Genomic DNA, 24,245 nt, shown 5'->3' on the forward strand with positions numbered 1-24,245 from the left:
GTCTTTAGTAAAGATTTAAATTGCTCAAGTGTTTGTGCAGATCTAATATTTAAGGGGAGACTATTTCAAAGTCTGGGACCTGCCACAGAGAAGGCTCTATCACCACGGGATTTGAGGTTAGTCCGTGGGATGGACAACATGAGTAAAAGCCCATAAAACAGAGCAAAGGTACTAAAGTTACCTCTACTAGTAGAGATAATAAAACACAAGATCTAAAAATGGCAAGTTAACGTTATTCCAAAAACAGTATCACTGAGAGGAATTTCCAAACAATAAATGCGCAGAGAAAAGTTTAAAAAAGGACGAAAGCAACAGCGCAGGCGCAGTGGTTAGTTACCCTGAATCCAAGATTCATTGAAGGCTGAGATTCAGCGACTGTTTGGGAGCAGCGAGTCCTCAGCTGAGCAGCAGTGCTTCCCTGATCATAGCAGCTCTCTCCTGATGACGCTCCCAGGTCTGCTCTGTCAGTGGCTCTAATGGCACAATGGTGGCAGTACTCTGAAGGACACAGGCGTGTACAGTCACTGCCCGACATCACGCCAAAGGAAGACTTACGGGGCCGGCTTAATCTTAGTACCCTGACATCGCCAACTCGAGTTTGTCTACTCCAGTGCTCTCTTCTCTTGAGGTCTCCAAATCTCCTTAATTATTACATCTGGTGCACCACATCATGGCTGCTGACTGGCCTTCTGCAACCAACCTCCAGATGCAGACTGGGTCTCATGCCTGCTGTTGGGTTACTCAGTTAAGTCAATCAGCCAGTGTTGGGTAGGGAAACAATCTGGCAGAATATTCTCAAACATATAACCAAAGTAAAACTAAACCTTATACATTTGCACAATAAAATCAAACTTTAAAATGAATAAAACAGAATTTGTTAAAACACAATAAGAATAATTAAATATTATTTCATTATTATTAATTAATAATAATTACATTTTTCAATTCAGTGTTATTTATATAGCACTAAATCTCAACAACATTTGCCTCAATGATCAGCAGCATGCTCAGTGCTTTATATTGTAAGGTAAAGACCCAACAATCATATGACCCCCTATGAGCAGCACTTTGGCGACAGTGGGAAGGAAAAACTCCCTTTTAACAGGAAGAAAACTCCAGCAGAACCAGGCTCAGGGAGGGGCGGGGCCATCTGCTGTGATTGGTTGGGGTGAGAGAAGGAAAACAGGATAAAGACATGCAACCATACATACTGTCACTACCCGATCCGTACCGGAAACCCGATCAGTACCCCGCATGCGCGAACGGTGTCTACTTTCAGTCGAAGCATTTTACGATAGTTACAGGTCAGAGTATCTGTTAAGACGTTAAGAATAACAAGTATCTCTTAAAATGTTTCCAATAATGAAGCAATTCAATATAATGAAGACAAAAACGAAAAATAAAAAGATAGGTACGGATCAGGACTCCCCGATCCATACCGCGCATGTGCAGGGGTTTTCTTCTTCTTCTGTTCGTTTAATGGCAGTTTACTCCCCAGTGTACGAGGACACCGCCACCTGCTGACTGAACGAATGAACCCTATTGTAAACTGAAGTAGCGTCATTACAAATGCGTGTTTAATTTGATTGATAGTCATGTGTTTATGCTTGTCTGTGTGGAGAGGATTGTTGTCACTGTCAGTTGTCAGTAAACACTTCATCTGGCTGATGAATCTTTACGTGACACATTACTAAGTCAGTATTATTAAGTCTGTAATTCGGCGCCATTCTTCTTATTTTACGGCGCTGTTGTTCAATCGGGGGACGCTCTCTGTTGGGGAGAAAAGCATGAATTTGTTTGTAAACGGATTATCCATTGTTTAAATGTCCGGGCAGTCGAAAAGGAGGCAGAGCTGTGGAGAAATGCTAGGAGCTAACTGGGTGCTAATCTTTTTGGCTGCTGTTACAACCAAATTTCCCCTTGTGGGACAATTAAAGGATTATTCTATTCTATTCTAACCGTGTCATTCAAATACATTTACTGTCGCAATGTTGGCAAAGAGAGGAAGTGACGTAAGATTTGCGCATGTGGGGTACCGATCGGGTTTCCGGTATGGATCGGGTAGTGACACATACCATATTTCTAAGATTTTCAGGGCCAAGTACAATAACCTCAGTTTGATCTGAATTAAGAACATTTTAGAACATTAGATGAGAAATGATGAAAGCTGTCGAGTACCTGCGTGTGTCTGGCTGCATCACCTGCATACATGCTGAGCTCTCACCTGAAGCTGTAAGCGTTCTCTCTTTGCTTTCAACTCGGACCAATAAAATCTGCAGTGTGTAAGAAGTGAAGTGTGTGTCTCTTTGAATTTCCCGACAATGATTCAACCCTTTACTGACACGTTTATTACCTCGGGCAGTTCAGCGAGCACGGTGTGGGACTTCCTGCTCCACCTATGACCCTGCAGACGCTGCTTGTGCTGATTATTTTTAATGACTGACCCAGAAATCAGTGATTGACGCTACAGGTGGGCAGATCGAACCGAACGTCGACAGCATCAATGCCAACGCTGTTATCATCATAACTAGTGCAACAGGTTTCTATCCTGTTGAGTCCAGTATGTAGCCCACTCAGTGTTGATTATGTTTCAATGAACATCTCTGTGGTGCCTGTTCTATTTGCAGCCTGTAGCACATTAGACATAAGTCTACATTCAGCTCTTCAAAATAAAAGCTGAGAGGTGTGTTTTATTGTGTTCAGTCATTATTGTGGAAAGTAAACGTCACAGTGATTTAATGGTCAGTAAAATGTGTTCAGAATTTGCACTTTGATTACGATTCTTATCATGAATCAGGACACTCTGCTCTCCCCAACACAACAGTATCTGTACAGGTGTCTGTAATACTGATGCTGTGTACTCTGTATCAGACCAATGTCTCAGTATCACTAATAAATACCTGCGACCTGTCCCTGAGGGTGATTTAAAGGTCAGCCGCACAGGCCTACAGACAGATCACGACACCCAGCAACCACACAACTAAGTTTAAATGGTTTCCATTGCCTGCGATTGGTGTGAGGAAGACACCTGGGAGCTGATTGGTCCGTAGACCTGTGTGACATTTTCTAACAGAATCCACCCTGAACACAAATCAGGAAGCTTGTTGTTACCACCACCTGGAGGCTGCCAGTGGTACCGCAGCTGACAGCTGGGCAGGTGTGTGCAGGTGTGAGGAGAATGACAGGAGGCCGTGTGCGATCATTAAATATTGGATTTATTTAGATTGATATTTAGTCTGTGAGACGATCAATGGGCACGAGTCCTTGGCAAACACGCAGTTAGAAAAATAAAACGCTTCTCTCGCTAAAATGACGCCAAACAGTTCAGGCAGCGCTCTTCCTCATTGTCAGTCACAGAAACATCTGGAACATCTGCCACAGCGTCAATCTTTCTGACCACTGAACGCTCTGAAGGGCGGGGCCTCGGCTCTGACGTGTCAGCTGTTTCTGTCCAGTCTGAATTACAAGGAGAGGGAGCAAGAGCGCCTCCGGCTGGACACGCAGGGTTAATACACAGTGATCAGGAAAACTCAGTATTGATTATCAGTGAGTCTGGGGGAGGTTTGCCCATGCGACAGGTGAACTCGCTCACACACAAACACACACAAACTCTTCTTCTTTGGTTTCAGAGTGAAAACACTGGAAACAGCTGGATGCCCAGCTGCTGCAGACGGGGACTTTTTATTGGTTAATCAGAGGCGGGAGCCTTCATCATCCTCACCCTCACAGCTCTGCACATTAACACTGACAGCGTTTCCAGACGTGGAGCGTCTGGACCTCTCTTCTTCTTTTGTGGTGCTCATGGGTTTGTGGTAGGAAGCAGGAAGCTGATGAGGCTCGGAGCTCAGAAACACTGAAGAACCCAGCGGCGTTCTTCCTCACAGTGGAGCTGGACTCTGCCTCGGGCCCGCCGCCAGAAAAACACCCTGAGGAGCATGCCTAATCGCGGCAAGCTGTTCGTACACGCGCCGGCGGTGCTGCGGCTGAAGGCAGTAAGCGATGCTCTCTTCCACCTCCTGGCAGCGCCGCAGGAAGCGGCAGCGATCTCGGGCAAGTTCCTCCCACGGGCCCCGCCGGTCCTCCTCCTCCCCACAGCTGGCAAAGAATTCCTCCACATCGTCACAGAAACGAACCTGATGGAAAAGAGAGGGAGAAAACGACATCAGCTCGGTAATACAAAGAAAGGTCAAAGGTCATCAGGTCACTGAAACTTCCAGGAACAAATCAGCTTTCAAACGACTCTGTCACTACCCGATCTGTACCGGAAACCCGATCAGTACCCCGCATGCGCAAATCTTACATCACTTCCTCTCTTTGCCAACATTGCGACATTCAATATATTTGAATGATGCGGTTAGCGCCCAGTTAGCTCCTAGCATTTCTCAACAGCTCTGCCTCCTTTTCGACTGCCCGGGACATTTAAACAATGGATAATCCGTATACAAAGAAATTCATGCTTTTCTCCTCAACAGAGAGCGTCCCCCGATTGAGCAACAGCGCCGTAAAATAAGAAGAATGGCGCCTAATTGCAGAGTTAATAATGCAGACTTTGTAATATCTCACGTGTAGATTCATCAGCCAGATGAAGTGTTTACTGACAATTGACAGTGATAGTGCACATCATCATCACTATTCCAACAATCCTCTCCTCACAGACAAGCATAAACACACTCGACTATCGCTAAATCAGATTTAACACACGTTTGTAATGACGATAATTCAGTTTATAATAGGGTTCATTCGCTCGGTCAGCAGGTGGCGGTATCCTCGTACACTGGGGAGTAAACTGCCATTAAACGAACAGAAGAAGAAGAAAACATCTGCACATGCGCGGTACGGATCGGGTAGACCCGATTTGTACGGTCAGACTTTACACATGCGCAGTAAAGATCGGAGAGTCCTGATCCGTAACTTTCTTTTTATTTTTCGTTTTTGTCTACATTGTACTGAAATGCTTCATTATTGCAAACATTTTAAGATATACTTGTTATTCTTAACATTTTAACAGATACTCTGACCCAGAACTATCGTAAAACGCTACGACCGGAAGTAGAAACCTTTCACGCATGCGGGGTACCGATCGGGTTTCCGGTACGGATCGGGTAGTGACAGACTCGACTGTTTCACTCCCTACATCCTTACATCTGTATTGGGGATAAGTTGAAGCAGCAGGATCGTCGGGTTTGGTTAAATCTTTGGGTCCAAATCAAAGTGAGTTTCAGGCTTTTATGATGTTTGAAGGACGTTTGGAGGATCTGACTGAAGCTGAAATCTGATGGGAAACGTTATGACATTAGACGTCCTTCATTAAGACCTGACACAGGATAAGTCGTTCAACCATCATGGCGCTGTGTTTTTGGCTTTCAGGGGCGAAAAGAGCGTCTCTGAGTTCATGGCCCAGATGTGGGCTCACCATCACAGCTGTCCGGACAACCTGGTGGGAACTCTGGGTAAAGGCTGAACTGGGAGTTACTAATAAACTGGCCGTGTTTACAGAGTAAATAAAGCTCCGAGCTAATTACAGCTCACCGATCCAGTTTCTCCTCACGTCTCTCCAGGAAGCAAACAAACCCACAGGAGGCGGAGCTTCCTGCTGTCTGACTCATGTTTACTGTCAAACACTCCTCAGCTGCAGTTCCTCTGACGGCCAGCAGAGGCTCCAGCAGTGAGTCGGTGCCACAGACTCCCATGTTCAAATCAGCATGTTTACCCCAAAGTCGGTGACAGCAGTCAACTCAGTGTGCTTTACCTGGAAGGTAAATACCCACAAGAACACGCAAAGCCCAAGTATCAGACAACTGCCTCGGTGCAAGCACTCTGCAACAGTGGGAAGGAAAAACTCCCTTTTAACAGGAAGAAACATTCAGCAGAGCCACACAATGAATAACTTTTTAAAAATAGTTTTTAAATCCTAAATTAAGAGATTTATTAAATATTTTAGATTAAATAATTAAATATGTCACATAACCTGAGAATAAACACTGAAAGTCAGCAGGTTGAACAGCATCTGCTGTAATGAACATGGAAAAGCTACAGGTGTGTCGAGAGATCAGTATGCAGCGTGAAGATTTGATTTCTTCTGCTGGAAACTTTCAGCTCACTTTGAATAAAACTTTATTTTCCACACCTTCTCTGTCTCACCTGTTCATGAGCTCCTGACGCAGAGCGAGCCGCAGTAACCTGAACCAAGAACAGACTGAAACTTCACTTTCACTCTGACTGTTCCCAAAACCCCACAGGGCAGGTGTGTCTGCAGGTGTGTTCAGGTGTGACTAACAAAGACCCTTTGACTGTCCCTCAGGTGAGCCTCACCTGTACCTTAATCAGTGTTTTAACCACCTGACCCGCCCCAGCAGCACTGTCTCCCAACGCACCTTTTTCGTGGAGCTGCAGTTCCGGGCGGAGGCGTCACAGAAACCGCTGTCCATCCGGTCCTCTGCCTCCTCCTTCCTGTACTCGGGTGGAGACTCTTGGCGGAGGCGGCGGTAGGCGGAGTTCTCCCTGGCCCTCGCCGTGGCAGACTCACGGGTCCTGATGGGAGCCTGGAAGTTGAGTGGGTTGAAGGGGTCTGAGGAGGAGCTGAAGGAGTCCCACAGGCGGAGGCTCTCCTCATCAGCCTCGCTCGCAGACGGCGAGTCGTCCCATGTGTCAGGGCTGGAGGGAGGAGAGGAGGAGGGGGAAGACTGAGCAGAGGATGGTGGCGTGGAGACAGGGATGGCACGAGGTGCAGTGACACCCGTGTGCAGGCGGGCAGTGAAGTTTCGGGGGTCATAGGGGTCCTCGCTGTGGCACAGAGAGCGCCACAAACGCTCCACCTCTGATTCCGCCTCACTGTCATCATCCTCATCATCATCATTAGTGTCATCAGACATCTCAGAGGAGCCCTCGCTGTCAAAGCCATCATCATCATCATCATCATCATCATCATCATCAGAGGATGACTCCTCTGATTGGCTGTCCTCATCCTCGCTGCAAGGGCCACCCATGATGAAGTTGATAGTTTTGTTCTGGCACTGAGGGACGGCGAGCACCACCTCCTCCATCCCCTCAGTCTCCTGTGGTGGCGACGGCTCTGCTCTGGCGGACGTCACGCCGGACAGGTGCTCCTCCTCCAGGCTGGAGTACCCATGGTCCTGCTCGGGGGTCACAGGTAAGGCTGCGGCGATGGTGGCTCCTGAGCAGTTCTGTGGATCTCTGATGCTGAGCTGGCGGTCTGCCACAGCGTTCTGGACTGTGGGGGGGCTTCCATTGTTCACCAGCTGCTCTTTGTGGTCGCTGGCTCCAGCATTTTCTCCCAGCATCCCGCGGGACAGCTGCTCCCTCTCCGAGCACTCCTTGCCCCCCCAGAAGCTGTCCCACCATGGCCTGCTGGACCAGCTCTGCCCTCCCGGGGGTTTTACTTCCTGAGAACTGAGTAGCATGTGGCCCAGAACAGCCCGGAACGAAGACAGGTATCTGAATTGGGTCTGCTGGCAGAGGCTCAGGTCCACCTCTGCCCCATTCTGGAGCCCGATTTCCCGTAGCGAGTCCGCGGAGAGCCATGGCAGAGCCCCCACGCCTCGGGGCTCACACTGCAGGTAGGACAGGTGAGGAGGCCCGAGCTGCACGTCCTCCAGCGGGCTAAGAAATTCGCTCTCCTCGGTAACCAAGCTGCTTTTCAGAGTTCGGTTCCGGATTTTCTCCACCAGTGCCATCGCGGGCCTGGACAGCAAGCCGATCCACGAACTTTCCTGGCTGTCCAGTCCGGGCATGGAGGAGGAAGATGAGGGGGGGCGCCTCCCGCCCATTAAACGTCCTTCTTCACTCATATTTCTGAACATGTCCTCAGTTTAATGTGCGAACAACTTCAATACGAACAGGCTGTTAGCACGTTAGCTGCTAATCCAACAGCTCATCGCGCCTACTCCGCACACCACACACACCGGCTACAGCTGCGGGAGGATCCGAGGGCCGAGAGCCCGGCGCGGGCCGTGGTGCTCTGCTGACAGTGGTGCTTCTTTCTTGTGGAGAACTCTGTGCGGACGGAGGTGGAGAAACCCAAGTGCTGAGACACGAAGAGTACCGGGTGTGGAGACCAGCAACGGGCCATTCTGTCTGCGGCGGGGCTCCAGTTAGCTTAGCACGTTAGCTCAGCGCTAGCAGCTAGTTAGCCTGACGGTTAGTTCCCCGGAGGCGGAGACGGATTCAAATACTCGAACCAAAGCAGCACTTCACCGGGTTATAATCAGTCTGCGGTGCTCTCCGGACTCCTCCTGGCGTTAATACTGGTGCGGTCTCCGAATACAGAGCAGTTTCCACGGCCGCTTCGCTCCGTCCGTCCGCTGAGAGATTTCATCAGACAGCCCGGGGACCGTCGCCTATGACGCGAATCTCTATTTCCGGGAGGCCGCGGGCAGGGAGTGCAGGAGGAGGTGCTGTTCGCTCCTGCGTCTCCGTTACATAAACGAAACTTGGGCTCGAGTGTGCCACGTGTTTATCAGCGTGAAGCTCCCACGGTCAATTTATAGAAGCGGCTCAGACACTGGAGATGGTGAAAGGACCCAGTATGGATAGTAGCCCATAGTAACCGATGCCCATATTGGTATTAAATCGATACTTTGTTTCTATCCCCCGAGTTCAGTATGTAGCGCACTGAGTGTTTTAATGAACAAATGCGTCAAACATGCTGTGAAACATGTCTGAACCTTTCTGTGGTGCCTGTTTTATTTACAGCCACATTAGACAGGCACGTTCACATTCAGCTCTCCAAAATAAAAGATGAAAGCTGTGTTTTATTGTGCCAACTGTGTAAAGTAAAAGTCAGTCATCATCTAAGGAACATTTCAAAACTCAGACTAATGGTGAAAAAGGCTGAACTGGAGATGATTATGCATGCTTCTATTTCTTCCTGTCTTTTTACGTGTCTTAACCAATTAGCTTTAGATCATCTTCAGACTGTGCAGCGCGACTCTTAACAGGCAACAACAGAAGATCTCATATCACCATGCAACCTGCATGTGGCTAATAAAGCCTTTCATTCATGTGTTCAGAATTTGCCGATAGATGATGGTTCATCTCATGAATCAGGACACACTGCTCCCCATTCTATTCAGTTTTATTCATATAACGTTAAATCACAGCAGTCAACCAAAGGCACTTTATATTGTAAGATAAAAACCCTACAATAATCAGACAAACGCCTACGAGCCTACGACTTGGCAACAGTAGGAAGGAAAAATGTGATTTTTCCAAGCAGAAAACCTCCAGCAGAACCAGGCTCAGGGACATGTGGCTGCGGGGACAAAGAGACACACGGCTCTCTCACATAAGCTGAAAGTATCAGTATTGGTATCGCACTGGCTCTGCATTTACTTGATATCGGATCGATACCAAAAGGCTGACACTGGGATCAGGTGTCAAGTCCAGGATCAGAAATCATTGATCAAAATCTGACAGTAAACTAAACTCCATAAATACTGTATGCAGGTGTGTGTGTGTGTGTGTGTGTGTGTAAGCTAGGTGCTGGATGATGCTGTGGAGGATCACCTGCTTTTGTGTGAGGACGCGGCAAGGGTCAAAGGTCCTGCTGTCCCGTCAGCGTCACAGGAAACAGATCAGGATTAATGTAAAAACCAAAGACATCCAAACTGTGCCTACAACTGGATCTGTCAAATCTGCAGTTTCACAATAATTACAGAAACAGATAAAAAGTGAACCAAAACGAGCCAGCCTGCAGTAAAAAAGTTTAGCGTTCTGATACCAAGTAAATACAGGACCAGTACTGCTGACACAGACACCCTTTAAAGGCAGCTGATGTAGGGGAGACCAGTGTGTCCTGCCTTCTCACACATTTCAGCTTTTATTTTGAAGAGCTGCTTGTAAATGTGCCCGTGTCTACAGCGGTCGGCTCAGCTCCTGTAGTTTAAATGTGGCTATGAATAAACCTGGCACCACAGAAAGGTTCAGAGAGGTTTCTGGGATATTTATTTGTTAGAAATTATTTAACAGTTCAGAGGATAGACCAAGTATCGGTCCAGTCACACTAGTATCGATCTGATACCAATATCAACATTGGGATTGAGATGCTTGATATCTGATCCACACATTACTTGTAAAAATCTGCCCTACGTAAATATGGTAAATGGACTGATTCTTATAGAGCGCTTTTCTACTCTCCCAGAGTACTCAGAGCGCTCTATACAGCATGCCTCATTCACCCAGTCACACCCATTCTCACAAGCACTTTATCTATACGTAGTGCTTTCTAACTACATCCACACACATTCACACTCCGATGGACGCATCGGCGAGCAGCTTGGGGTTAGTATCTTGCCCAAGGATACTTGACATGCAGACTGGAGGAGCCAGGGATCGAACCTCCAACCTTGCGATCAGCAGGTGACCTGCTCTACCTCCTGAGCTACAGCCACCCGCAAATATAAAATATTATTAAAAACTGTAGTAACAAAGACGTCCGTGGGGTGTTTTCTGTGCCGCCACTGCAGGAGTACCTGCCCGAGAGCCGACAGCCAATCAGCAGACCTGAGTGGTTCACCTGGACTCTATTGTTTTCTATTCTACATTTTAAAGAGATTTCTGGCATTCTTGGATTTTAATGAAATCTCAGCCTCGACTGCAGACCTGCTGTTACAGACCACACTGTGCTCACCTGAGCTCCACCCTCTTTAGCCCCAGACATCTGATAGACCAAGCCAAGCTTCTAAAACCAGGCCGACCTTTATCCCTCGCAGCACGGACACAGGAAACGAGGCAGGTGTAGACCCTAGGAGGAGGGAGGAAGAGGAGGACAGACCACCTTCAGCTGTTTTCATTTCAAGTTTATTGTGTAGTGCAAACAATAGAAAAGGTTCAGAATCATTCGTCTGTACAGGTCGTCATCAGTGAAGCTGCATCCAAACAAAGCCTGCTTCTGCGCGTCATCATGCTTCTTCACCCACAGCAACCTCATCTGATTGGTCAGGACCTCAGTCACATGATGCAGAACAAATACAAACACTTGAACTGTTCGTGCGGACCTGATTTTACCCATGAAACACCAGCACGCTACTGCTGCCTGCTGTTTGGTCGGTTAGAGTTCAGGACAGGACGTCCTCCCTTGACGGCGCCTGTTTCCAAACCTCCAGCACACGTTAGCAGCAGAAGCAGGAGCTGGCTTCACACCCCAAATCAAAACGCAGGGTGCTGTAAAGCGGCTCGTGGTGCTGTGATGTCCTCAGCGACTTCACTGCAGTAGAAACTGTCGAACTCTTCCATCAAAAACAGGATGAAATTTGCCCCGAGAGCGCCCCCTGCCTGTGGAATGACATGTCCACAGGCAGGGGGCTCTAACAGCTCACAGGCTGCCCCTCAGCAGGCTTCTGCATGCTGGCCAATCAGGGGAAAGTGCCCTCAGGGAGAGAAGTGATAGCTGATTGAATGAGCAGCGTGATGACGTCACAGAGTCACATGATCAAAAACAATCCAACAATAAAAATTAAATTTCAGTGTTTCAGAATTTTGAAATTCTTCAGATTTCTCTCGTCTTTAAACGTGTGAAGCAGTCATTGTGAAAACCTCGCATTCATTTACAGCGCAAACACAAAAATCAGCTGATCACAAAACGCCCGCCGTCATTGAGCTAAAAACAGGAAATGACATGGTTCAGAAACCAGGAATGAAACATAGGGACGCAAGCAGCCGGCAGTCAGTCGCACTTTAAAAATAAATCAAACCCGCTATAAAAAATAACCTAAAGTCTTCTCAGCGGCGCTGCCCACGCTCTTCAACCTGCTTCGTCTTCTTCACCGCGCCTCTGTCCTCGTTTCCTTTTTCACAGTTCAACTTCCTGCTGCGGTCCGAGGAGAAGAAGAAGAAACAGCTCGAGCACGTCTGAGCTCCTGTAGGTCTGTTAAAAAAGGAATCCACTCCTTCAGTCGCTCTCAGGTCAAAGGTCAGGGCGAGCTCGTTAGTGGAACTCGTTCACTGAAGTAAAACTCAGTCTCTTATAAACTAACGAGCGTGGCACGACACCCGCAGAGCAGCCACAAGGCTTTTACTTTGAAAGGATCTCCCTTTTTTTGTTTCACCGTTCCCCCTCAGCAGGAACGCCTGCAGTTCTTCTTCTTTCTTTTAAGTCCGCTGCCTCCCGTTTCCTGTCCATCAGTGGGCGAAGTCTGAGCCAGGGGGGCCCAGTTTGTGCCAGCCCACCCAGTGCTGACCTGGGACCAGCCTCTTCAGGGGGATGAAGGTCTCTCCCAGCAGCGTGTTCTCCCAGAAGGCGCCGTCTCCCAGGACCCGAAGGTGGATCACCCTCTGGTCCAGGTCCCCCCGTGGGATCCGCTCGTACACCAGCTGGGGACACAAAGGGAGGCAAAAGTGATGTTGCTATGGAAACAGCAAAGTTAGTCATATCAACATCTAAGAGTTGAACCACAGTGACATCCGCGATTCTTTACACCAGAGATGCAGAACAATCCAAATACCGACAGGTTAACACCAACACTGCTATCAGAGCGACACTGTTTCTATCCTCCAGCATGCAGCTCACTGCTGCATTATCATTACTATCTGCACAGCTGGGCCAGTATTTACTTAGCACATCGATAGCAGTATCTCACAGCACTTCCAGACGCTGTGAGCGGATCGTACCATCTCATTGTAGGTCGGGTTGCACGTGCGTCGCGCCGCCTTCGTTTTCCTCTTGCTCATCTTCTGAGGGTCGGGGAGGAGATAGAGCTTCACGTAGGGGTCGGGGTCAGTCCCATCCTGCAGGGGCTGCTACACACCCACAGGCATCAGTGTCAGTCCCACAGAGAAAAAACAAAAACAATCAGAAGCCCCAAATACCAGGACAGGACTTAGACCCACTGATCAATATAAAAATATTAATTAAAAAACATGAAAAAAAATCCTTAAAATTATATAAATACATTTATTAAAATATTAACAATGATCATAAATAAATAAAAAGTGTTTATTCCGAGGAACCCTGGGGACATTGAGACCGACTGGACCATAGTCAGCACCTCCATTGCTGAGGCGGCCGTTCATGGGTGTAACTAGGGCTGCTCGATTATGGCAAAAATGATAATCACGATTATTTTCACTGAAATTGAGATCACGATTATTTGACGATATTTATTTAACCCTTTAAGACCTACTATAGAACCAAGTCCACCAGAGCTTATATTATATTTATTTTTTTTTTTTTACATGCTGTAGTGCCATTTGTGGGAGCATTTCAAGTTGCTATACATCAATACAACTGTTATAGCCCATATTTTAATATGTATGCATTAAGTGCATAGTAATTACATAAATTGCAAAAAAGTGCAATAAACTACAAAAAAAATTGAAAATCGCTTTTGTTTTGTTTACATATATTTCTACTTGGAGAAGTTTAAGAGGTTTATCCCTCAAAACTTTAAATACAATAAAGTTGCAAAAAATAGTTTCCCACCACAGGAAATTTATTTTGAGTGTCTTCATAGTTTTATTTTGGAGATACAGCAATTTTTATATACTGCAGGAAAAACAAAAAACAATCCTATGATGCAAATTTGCAAAGAAAACAGCAGGTGCATCATTTCACTGTGGGAAGTGTTACGAACAGCTGATAGGAACGGCAAAGCGTGTTTCTGGAATATTATGTTTTTGTTCCTGCAAGCGCTTTTTATGCAATTTTTGCAAAGCTATATGTGGAAGGAAACCGTGACCGAGGACAAGCTGATGGCATCAGATGCAAGTACAACTCCTCCGGTTTCATATGCAAAACAAATTATTGCGCTAGCTTACACGGTTCAGGTTCTACAGGGATTTAAAAATAGTTACGCAAAACGGAGCGTGCTGCTCTGACCGGCTTTAAAGGGTTAACAATGACTTTAAAAAATAATATAAAATAGTGTGCAACACCACTGAAGTTTTTTGGTTTTTTTTAACTCTTTTCAACCAACGGCAGTCACTCTCCTCTCCAAATAACTCCTGCTTAGCTTTCCGAGCTTCCCTCCAGCGGTCTCCAACCTTTTTTGCGCCACGGACGGTTTATGCCCGACAATATTTTCACGGACCGGCCTTTAAGGTGTCGCGGATAAATGAGGGAGGGGCTAATAATCGGCTCAGTCATTTTTAATGATCGTTGAAAGCCCAGATCGTAATCGTGATTAAAATTCGATTAATTGAGCAGCCCTAGGTGTAACCCCCAAACCAGCAAGTGGACACCGGAGGTGAATACTCAGACGGCCATGTCCATCTGAGTATTCTGTGGGTTGGGCTTTGGGAGTATGGGGAGTCTTCATCAGGTAACAGCCTCCAGCTCGCACTGGAGCAGTTCACAGCCGAGTGTGAAGCAGCGGGAATGAGATCAGCACCTCCAAATCTGAGGCCATGGTTCTCAGCCGGAAAAGGGTGGAGTGCCCACTCCGGGTCGGGGACGAGTTCCTGCCCCAAGTGGAGGAGTTCAAGTATCTCGGGGTCTTGTTCATGAGTGATGGGAGAAGGCAGCGGGAGATCGACAGACGGAGTGGTGCGGACGCTGCACCGGTCTGTTGTGGTGAAGAGAGAGCTGAGTGTAAAAGCGAAGCTCTCATTTTACTGGTCGATCTACGCCCCTCCCCTCACCTATGGCCACGAGCTGTGGGTAGTGACCGAAAGAACGAGATCGCGAATACAAGCGGCGGAAATGGGCTTCCTCCGAAGGGTGGCTGGCCTCTCCCTTAGAGGTAGGGTGAGATTTCAGCCATCCGGGAGGGGCTCAGAGTAGAGCAGCTGCTCCCCCAAGAATACATAATTTAAAAAAAAGTATATACACAACAGAAACTAGAGTAATCATAATAATAAAGAAATATATACAAAAACGTAATAAAAACAAATAGAAATAAAGCTATAAATGAATCTAATAATAACACGACACACTGACCAGGCCTCGGATGTGTATCACCATGATGAAGAGTTTTTCATTCTTGTAGGAGATGGACAGTTTGACCTCGCCGAGCTCTTTTCCTGAACCTGGAGACCACGAGATCTCTGCGAACACACGCACACTTTCAATGTTAGTCTTCAATGAACATGTCTGATATTTCTAACACTTTCAGTCGCAGGCTGAGTTTAAGAAGTACTTAATTCTGATAAACAAAGATATTTCATCTTCTGACTTAAGTTTGAATATTACAGATTTATTTCATAACCTCTGCTGGACATCAGAGGAACTGCAGCGTCTGAGTATTAAAGGAACAGACTGCTGTTTACCTCAGCTGTCAAAGCCGGGTGAGAAGCATCTTTATTTACTGTGGAGGAGGCTGTAAAACTTTGATGAACGCCTTACTGAGGTGAGCTGTTGAGGATATGCTGAACTTTCCTATCAGTAACTCTGCTGTTAGCCTCTGCTAGCCTCTCAAGCTGGCTGTAGTTAAACCTTTACTCAAAAAGCATCTCTAGACCCAGCAGTCTTAGCTAATTATAGGCCAATCTCCAACCTTCCTTTATATCAAACATCCTTGAAAGAGTAGTTGTCAAACAGCTAACAGATCATCTGCAGAGGTTTATTTGAAGAGTTTCAGTCAGGTTTCAGAGCTCAGCACAGCACAGAAACAGCTTTAGTGAAGGTTACAAATGATCTTCTTATGGCCTCTGACAGTGGACTCATCTCTGTGCTTGTCCTGCTAGACCTCAGTGCAGCGTTCGATACTGTCGACCATAATATCCTATTAGAGCGATTAGAACATGCTGTAGGTATTACAGGTACTGCACTGCAGTGGTTTGTATCATATCTATCTAATAGACTCCAGTTTGTGCATGTAAATGGAGAGTCCTCTTCACACACTGAGGTTAATTATGGAGTTCCACAGGGTTCAGTGCTAGGACCAATTCTGTTTACATTATACATGCTTCCCTTAGGCAGCATCATTAGAAGACATAGCATACATTTACACTGCTATGCAGATGACACCCAGCTCTATCTGTCCATGAAGCCAGATAACACACACCAATGAGTTAAACTGCAGGAATGTCTTAAAGACATAAAGACCTGGATGGCCGCTAACTTTCTGCTTCTTAATTCAGATCAAACTGAGGTTATTGTACTCGGCCCTGAAAATCTTAGAAATATGGTATCTAAGCAGATTCTTACTCTGGATGGCATTACCTTGGCCTCCAGTAACACTGTGAGGAACCTTGGAGTCATTTTTGACCAGGACATGTCCTTCAATGCACATATTAAACAAATATGTAAGACTGCTTTCTTCCATTTGTGCAACATCTCTAAAGTTAGAAATATCCTGTCTCAGAGTGACGCTGAAAAACTAGTTCATGCATTTATTACTTCCAGGCTGGACGACTGTAATTCATTATTATCAGGATGTCCTAAAAACTCCCTGAAAAGCCTTCAGCTGATCCAAAATGCTGCAGCAAGAGTCCTGACAGGGACTAGAAAGAGAGAGCAGATTTCTCCTGTTTTGGCTTCCTGTTAAATCCAGAATTCAAAATCCTGCTCCTCACATACAAGGTCTTAAATAATCAGGCCCCATCTTATCTTAATGACCTTGTAGTACCATATCACCCTATTAGAGCACTTGGCTCTCGCTCTGCAGGCCTACTTGTTGTTCCTAGAGTATTTAAAAGTAGAATGGGAGGCAGAGCCTTCAGTTTTCAGGCCCCTCTTCTGTGGAACCAGCTTCCAGTTTGGATTCAGGAGACAGACACTATCTTTCTTCCTGTTAAAAGGGAGTTTTTCCTTCCTGCTGTCGCCAAAGTGCTTGCTCATAGGGGGTCATATGATTGCTGCAAAACAAGCAGCTTCTCCCCACATAGATGCTCAAACTCCTCAAGGTGGATCAACGAACACGCTGTCAAGGGTCACATGTCTAACCTGTGGACAATAAATAATTAAGACAACATGAGTAACAAATGAGCATGGTTGTGCTTTGGTGTGTTCAAGCCCCGACTTGAGCTCAGGAGATGAGGGTCGAGGTAACGAGGATGGTGTTTTAAGATGCGATAGCGCTCTTTCCTTCCAGTTGGTGAAGGCGACCTCTGATAATAAAACCGCTACGATGCTTCATATGTTGATCTGAAGGAGAAGGCATCACGCTGTGATGATGTATAATTATGAGAACAATCTTTTTACTGGCTGTAACCTTTAACCAATCAGCAGTGATTCTGTATGAAAACATGCCACAGATCTGCTGTTACATGCTGAGTCACAGAGCACTGACCTTTGACCTTTGAGTTTGTGTGAGTTAAAGTTTAACAGAGCGAAACCTCTTTGGTGCAGTCTGACCTCAGATAAGCTCATATTTGATATGAGTACTCCTCATTGGGTAACGCCCCCGTCTAATCAGCGTGAGGACCCGCCCACTGTGGCTTCCTAAAATCCGTACACTGTCCCACTGAGCAAACAAAAAGTCTTCCCAGTTTATTTCCAGTTCTTGAGCTTTACACATTAAACAGCGTGTGGGTCCAAAATCACGTACCTGCTGGTTTGCTCGCCGTCGTTCCTGATCGCTCGTCTTTGGGCAGCGGGTGGAAGAAGGTGTACACCAGGTCACACTGTGCAGACACACACACGGGGTGATCAGCCTGTGATTAGCTCACTGAGGTAAACGGGACAAAGGTCAGTGTAATCAGAATAAAGACGAGTGGACCTGACACAGCTCAGAGAACATCCCTGCATCGGTGCTGTGGACGTTCAGCTCAGGACAGAGCACTTCTAAGAACTTCCTGGAACTTCCAGGAAGTGAGGGGTCAGCTCACCATCCTTATCTTATGTAAGAAACAGGAAATGCATCTTTCTGCAGGGCGGAGAACCTTCATCACAGCGACACGATCACACACCTGCCTCTGAACCTGTCTGCCTGCAGGCAGAGCTTCCACAGTCAGGGAGAGATAACCTTGAAGAGGGCGGAGCCCCGAGGACTGCAGCGAGCTGATAGAACAGCAGCGCCACACCCACTCAGTGTGTGTGTGTGGGTTTCGTCCTGAGAAGCGACTCAGACTAAAAGCGAGCTGGTGAGGTGATGGCGGCACTCTCATGTTCGGCCATGTTGTACTTTGTGTTTGTCTGCAGCTGAGAGGTTCAAGCACACCTTCCTTCACCTGTCTGGGCTCGAGGGTACCACTGGCCGTTTTCACTACTGCAGATTTTAGCTCTTTGAAAACTGTTTACGTCTCGTTCCTTTCAACGTTTCATTCAGGCATTTACATGCTTCTATAAATAAATACAAGCCAGTAAAGACTGAAAGGAAGGATAAAAAAGGATGACACAGGACATAATAAGGTTACATATGTACCTGAGTACACACACCTCCCTCCCCAGGAGTGCATTGCTACTGACTGATTTAGTTGTTTTTTGCGAGGTGAGAGACTGAAGGCTGCAAGATGTTCTCAAAATCTTTCAGTTGGTCTTTTAATACAAATCTGTCCACACAGAGTCAGGATGACGCCGCCTTTTTAAAGAAGGACCGATTTCTTTGAACAACCTCACATGTTTGAATTTACTGTTAATTTTTCATTTTGACATTTTGTATAAACACAATGGTAAATGGCCTATTTACTCGTCCCTGAGGACCCCAAAGCGCTTTACACATCCAGTCATCAGAATCAGAATCAGAAAGGGGTTTATTGCCAAATGTTGAGCAGGTTTACAACATTAGGAAATTGCTGCGGTGCTTCAGTGCAAACATAGTGTCATAAATAGCACTTAAATAGACATGAAAAAATAAAAGTAGGGATAAGAATTAAAAGTGCTACGTAGAAAGATGTATACATGAGTGCAGGTGGTGATCAGTGCCAAACATGGAATGATGCAGTGAACACAGCGTAGGGTCATGTGTTAGTGGTGGGAACAGTCATATGGTTATTGTTCATGTGTCCAACAGCAGAGGGGAAGAAACTGTTCTTATGGCGAGAGGTTCTGGTGCGAATGGACCGGAGCCTCCTGCCTGAGGGGAGCAGGTCAAACAGACTGTGTCCAGGGTGGGAAGGGTCAGCTGAGATCCGAGCTGCACGCCGCAATGTCCTGGAGGTGTACAGGTCCTGCAGAGATGGGAGTCTGCAGCCAATCACCTTCTCAGCAGAGCGCACAACACGCTGCAGTCTCTGTTTGTCCCTGATAGTGGCTCCAGCGTACCACACGGTGATGGAGGAGGTGAGGATGGACTCGATGATTGCAGTGTAGAACTGCATCATCGTCCGTGTTGGCAGGTTGAATTTCTTCAGCTGCCTCAGGAAGTACATCCTCTGCTGGGCTTTCTTGATGACGGAGGTGATGGTGGGCTCCCACTTCAGGTCCTGGGTGATGGTGGTACCCAGGAAGCGGAATGAGTCCACAGAGGTGATGGGGGTGTCAGTCAGGATGATGGGGGGGAGTGGGGCTGTGTGCTTCCTGAAGTCCACAATAATCTCCACTGTCTTCTGGGCATTCAGCACCAGGTTGTTGTGGCTGCACCAGGTCACCAGACGTTCAACCTCCCTCCTGTAGGCAGACTCGTCCCCGTCCGAGATGAGCCCAATAACGGTGGTGTCATCTGCAAACTTGATTAGCTTGACAGACTGGTGGGTGGAGGTGCAGCAGTTGGTGTACAGGGAGAAGAGCAGAGGAGAAAGAACACAGCCCTGAGGGGAGCCGGTGCTGATGGTCCGGGAGTCCGAGACATTCTTTCCCAGCCTCACGTGCTGCTTCCTGTCCGTCAGGAAGTCAGTGATCCACCGGCAGATGGGATCAGGCACATTCATCTGGGAAAGCTTGTCTCGGAGATGGTCTGGAAGGATGGTGTTGAAGGCAGAGCTGAAGTCCACAAACAGGATCCTGGCGTAGGTTCCTGGGGAGTCCAGATGCTGCAGGATGAAGTGTAGGGCCATGTTGATGGCGTCGTCTACAGACCTGTTGGCTCTATATGCAAACTGCAGGGGGTCCAGGAGGGGGGCCGTGAGGGTCCTGAGATGGGAGAGAACTAGGCGCTCAAATGACTTCATGACCACAGATGTCAGAGCCACGGGTCTGTAGTCATTTAGTCCAGTGATCCTAGGTTTCTTGGGGACAGGGATTATGGTAGAGGACTTGAAGCAGGCAGGCACATGACATGCCTGCAGTGAGGAGTTGAAGATGCCAGAAAACACTGGGGCCAGCTCGTTTGCACAGTGTCTGAGGGTGGCAGGAGACACACCGTCTGGGCCGGGAGCTTTCCGAGCATTCAGACTCTTAAACTGCTTCCTCACATCTGCTTCATGAATATGAAGAGTTGTGGTGGGAGGAGGTGGTGTGAAATCCTCTTTTGTGTGGGGTGAGGAGGGGGGTGTTGTAGGTGAACAGTTTGAAGGTGGTGATGGCTCTATGGAGGGGGGAGAGGTGGGGGAATGAGTGTCCAAAGTGCCTCTATTGTTGGGGTCGTTGGAGGTGTGAAGGCTGCCTGATGGCTCGTCAAAACGGCAGTAGAAGTCGTTGAGGGTGTTGGCTAAGAGCAAGTCATCAGTGGAGTGGGGGGTTTTAGGCTTGTAGTTGGTGATATTCCTAAAACCTTTCCACACAGAGGCCGAGTCATTCTCTGAGATCTGCTGCTGCATCTTCTCAGAGTGCTGATGTTTAGCAATGTCCACTTCTTTAGTGAACCTGTACTTGGCCTCTCTGTAGCAGTCCCTGTCTCCGCTTCTGAACGCCTTTCTCTTTTCCAGCCACAGTTTTTTGAGTTTAGGAGTAAACCAGGGTTTGTCATTGTTATAACTCACCCTGGTGCGTGATGGCACAATGCTGTCCTCACAGAAGTGGATATAGGAGGTGACAGTGTCCGTAAACTTGTCCAAGCTGTTAGAAGCAGCCTTCATTGTGTCCCAGTCTGTGGTCTCCAAACACGTGCGAAGCTCCTCCACAGCCTCGTTGCTCCACAGTTTTTTAGTCCTCACGACAGGTTTGGAGAGCTTCAGCCTCTGTCTGTACGCGGGGATCAGGTGGATCATGACGTGATCAGAAAGTCCGAGTGAAGCGCGGGGCACCGCGCGATAGGCCCCGCTGATCGTGCTGTAGCAGTGGTCTAATGTCCTCTCCTCTCTGGTCGGGCATTTAATATACTGCTTGTATTTTGGAAGCTCATGGCTCAGATTGGCTTTGTTATAGTCCCCAAGAGCAATGATGAGAGAGTCCGGGAATGTCCGCTCCGTGTGGAGAATCTGCTCCGCGAGTGCGCACTGAGCTGCTTGCGCATCTGCGTCTGGCGGGATGTAAACAGCGGCCAGGATGAATGAAGCAAACTCCCGCGGAGAATAAAACGGTTTGCAGTGGATAAAAAGATATTCCAGAGAGGAAGAGCAGTGCTGAGCAATCACTGTTACATCTGTGCACCAGCCACTATTGATGTAGAAGCAGACACCTCCACCTTTGGACTTACCGGAGAGAGCGGCCTGCCGGTCCGCGCGCAGCAGATGAAAGCCCTCCAGCTTGAGCGCGCAGTCTGGGATGTTTTCACAGAGCCACGACTCCGTAAAACATAAGACACAGGAGGAGGCAAAGTCTCTGTTCATGCTTCTCATCAGGGCCAGTTCGTCAATCTTATTCCCGAGTGAGCGTACATTGGAAAGGAAGATCCCAGGAAGAGCAGTTCGCAGTCCGCGTCTCCTCAAACGCACGAGTGCGCCGGCTCGCTTACCTCTCTTTCGGCGTCTCGCTTTCCTGGTCAGAGTCAGCAGTAAATCTGCCGCAGATGCGACAAATATTGGAAATAAATCCACAGGCGTTGTAGTCCTGTAGTTAAGGAGCTCTTCTCTGGTGTACAAGTATCCAGAGGAGTGCCCAGACACAGAGAAAATGCACAAAAACAAAACAAAAGTAACGCACTGAAGCACCAGGGTGACCATACGCGGCGCCATCTTGGTTGAACATCCACCCATTCACACACTGGTGATGGCAGCTACATTGTAGCCACAGCCACCCTGGGGCGCACTGACAGAGGCGAGGCGGACACTGGCGCCACCGGGCCCTCTGACCACCACCAGTAGGCAACGGGTGAAGTGTCTCGCCCAAGGACACAACGACCAACGATTCAGAAAAAAACATTGTGCATATTTTTTACCCTAACTCTGGTTTTTATGTGGCCTGTCAGCACAATTTAAAAAAAAAAACTGGTGTACAGTTTGAAGTCCGCACTCAGGGTGGCTGCATCTTGTTGTTATGTCATCCAAAACTGCCACAAAGCCCCTCGAACACCACGGCTAAACCTCAAAGGGGCACAAGAAGCCTGGAGACAGCCTGCGAGCCCCTTTCGAAACACGGCAGACCAGCAGGTGCTGCTCAGCACCAAAACCCAGGCAGCTATCACAGCTGCCACACACACTTTAACTGTGGAGAAGCTTTTATGCTGGTTGAGAACAACAACATGACACTCACTGCACCCTGGAAGGTGCTGTGGCCCCGATCATGGCCCTCCATTTATGTGTGGAGGGTGGCCTAACAATCTGAATATTATTGTATATTGTATAATATTAATGTCACGGCTTACCATCATGTACATGGACTGTTTCTTATATGTTCTACTCTGTCAGAGCACTCAGAGTGCAACTAATTCAAGCACTTCTTCTAAGCTCTTAGGTGCTCGAACTAACATTCACACACATGGGGTTAGTATCTTGCCCAAGGATATTTGGCATGCAGACTGGAGCAGACGGGCATCGAACCACCGACCTTCTGGTTAGCGGCCGACCTGCTCTGCCACCTGAGCTACAGCCACCCCTGAGCTACCACTCATGTGAGAACCGACCCAGAAAGCCACTGACCTGAGCGACCTCCGGAGCGGCGTGGATCAAGTGCCACACGTAACCGTTCAGCTCGTCCTTCCTCCTGTCAGCCATCGCCTCGCTGCGGGAACGGCCAATCACAAAGCGACTGGGGAAACTGTGGGAGGGGATAAGAGGACAGGAGGAAGGACCTTCTGCAAAGCTCCTTTGTGCACCTAGGAGTGTGTGTCTGTGGGCACACATGTGTGCATGTCAGTGTGTGTGTCTGTGTACCTGGGCAGTTTGGATGAGGGGAAGATGAGCCTCAGTTTGCTGTGGAGTTCCTGAAACTCTTCAAATGTCCTCTGAACCAGCTGCACCTCCTGCTGACCTTCACGCTCCACCTTCACCACAAAAGCCTGACACACACAGACACACACAGCTGGTTAGTTTCTGCTTCCCATGTGCTTCCCGTGTGCTTCCCACTGGCACGTCTGGACTCACATATCCCTTTCCGCCGGTCCGGATGTGTCTGCAGATGTACAGGTTCTTGATGATGCCGTCGCTCTTTGCCGAGTGGAACCTGGGGGCGAACGACAGCGTGGGGCGCTCCTCCGACGAGGTGAACTTCATCTGGGCCAGATTGTGGATGAAGAAGTTCAGTTTGGTGGCAACGCTGCCCAGACTGGACTCGATCAACCTGCCGGGGTCAGAGGGGTCGTTAACAAAGGCGGCAGGTGTAGCCTGGACGCTGCCAGAGACCGTCTGCAGCGCAGGTCGTGATGACTCGTGTCTCTGCCCTGAAGGTCGGAGGCATCTGTGCAGGTGAGCCCGCGCCTACCTGGTGAAGTACATGGTGGCGTCAGCCTCAGACTCGTGAGGTCTCAGTGCATCATAGACATACTTCAGGTCATCGAGGTCGGAGAGCTCCGGGATCCCACAGGACAACATCTGGACACACACACAGACAGACACGTTTAACTTCCTGGTTGGTTCCTTTAGCAGATGTTGTATTTACTCCATTATGTGAGTGTGTGTTTGTGTGTGTCTGTGTGTGAGTGTGTGTCCGTGTGAGAGTGTGTGTTTGTGCGAGTTAGACACACCAGGCCCAGCAGGTTGAGGAACAGGTGAGTGTGTTTCCGGATCAGGTTGTATGCTTCGCAGCACAGATCCACAAAGTCGTGGAAGCGGCTGGACGGCTTGTCGCCGCCATTGATGACATAAGCCATATCAGAGGTGAAGACGAAGGGGGCGCGGTCCCTGCACGGGGTACAGCAGGTAGTCAGCTATAAAGGTGAACAGAGGACAGGACAGGTGAACATCTGCTTCTCTCTTACCGTTTGATGTTCCCGAACATCTGGGCGTGTCCCAGGAACTTCCCGAAGTCGATGTGGAACATGTGCCCGCTCGTCTTCAGCATGATGTTGTCGTTGTGGCGGTCGCAGATTCCCAGGATATAGGTGGCCACGCAGCAACCGGCGCACGAGTAGATGAAGTTCTCCACGGCCTGAAAGAGCAGATGGAGGAGTGTCTCACACCGACAGGTGTGTACAGGTGTGTACAGGTGTGTAAAA

General features: G+C 48.1%; 2 protein-coding genes across 2 annotated transcripts in view; both read right to left on the bottom strand.

The window, feature by feature from the left end:
* Positions 1 to 3,194: 3,194 nt before the first annotated feature.
* On the bottom strand, positions 3,195 to 8,544 carry ppp1r15b (protein phosphatase 1, regulatory subunit 15B). The gene is made up of 2 exons (XM_086293768.1): positions 6,375 to 8,544; positions 3,195 to 4,133 (listed from the first exon to the last, which is right to left on the bottom strand). The coding sequence occupies exons 1-2, from the start codon at positions 7,818 to 7,820 to the stop codon at positions 3,879 to 3,881; spliced, it is 1,701 nt and encodes a 566-aa protein (XP_086149894.1). The 5' UTR covers positions 7,821 to 8,544; the 3' UTR covers positions 3,195 to 3,878.
* A 2,252-nt stretch (positions 8,545 to 10,796) lies between these two features.
* pik3c2b (phosphatidylinositol-4-phosphate 3-kinase, catalytic subunit type 2 beta) overlaps positions 10,797 to 24,245 on the bottom strand; it is a 49,545-nt gene continuing 36,096 nt past the window's right edge. Inside the window, exons 24-33 of the mRNA XM_086293770.1 lie at positions 24,009 to 24,178; positions 23,775 to 23,931; positions 23,513 to 23,622; positions 23,176 to 23,371; positions 22,966 to 23,090; positions 22,732 to 22,849; positions 17,445 to 17,520; positions 14,894 to 15,000; positions 12,628 to 12,756; positions 10,797 to 12,330 (exon numbers count right to left, since the gene is read on the bottom strand). Of these exons, the coding sequence (XP_086149896.1) occupies positions 12,139 to 12,330; positions 12,628 to 12,756; positions 14,894 to 15,000; positions 17,445 to 17,520; positions 22,732 to 22,849; positions 22,966 to 23,090; positions 23,176 to 23,371; positions 23,513 to 23,622; positions 23,775 to 23,931; positions 24,009 to 24,178 (1,380 nt within the window). The 3' untranslated portion in view covers positions 10,797 to 12,138. The remainder of the gene's footprint in view (positions 12,331 to 12,627; positions 12,757 to 14,893; positions 15,001 to 17,444; positions 17,521 to 22,731; positions 22,850 to 22,965; positions 23,091 to 23,175; positions 23,372 to 23,512; positions 23,623 to 23,774; positions 23,932 to 24,008; positions 24,179 to 24,245) is intronic.

Source organism: Aulonocara sp. 'chitande type north' Nkhata Bay, linkage group LG5, assembly GCF_057382095.1.
Source record: "Aulonocara sp. 'chitande type north' Nkhata Bay isolate Kocher_YH1m ecotype deep benthic linkage group LG5, A_spYH_male_GT1.1, whole genome shotgun sequence".
Classification (NCBI taxonomy): domain Eukaryota; kingdom Metazoa; phylum Chordata; class Actinopteri; order Cichliformes; family Cichlidae; genus Aulonocara; species Aulonocara sp. 'chitande type north' Nkhata Bay.

Coding starts and splice junctions, on each gene's coding strand:
- ppp1r15b (XM_086293768.1), bottom strand. CDS start 7,820: ATGTTCAGAAATATGAGTGAAGAAGGACGTTTAATGGGCGGGAGGCGC. Junction 4,134..6,374: donor ACTGCAGCTCCACGAAAAAG/GTGCGTTGGGAG, acceptor CTTTTCCATCAG/GTTCGTTTCTGTGACGATGT.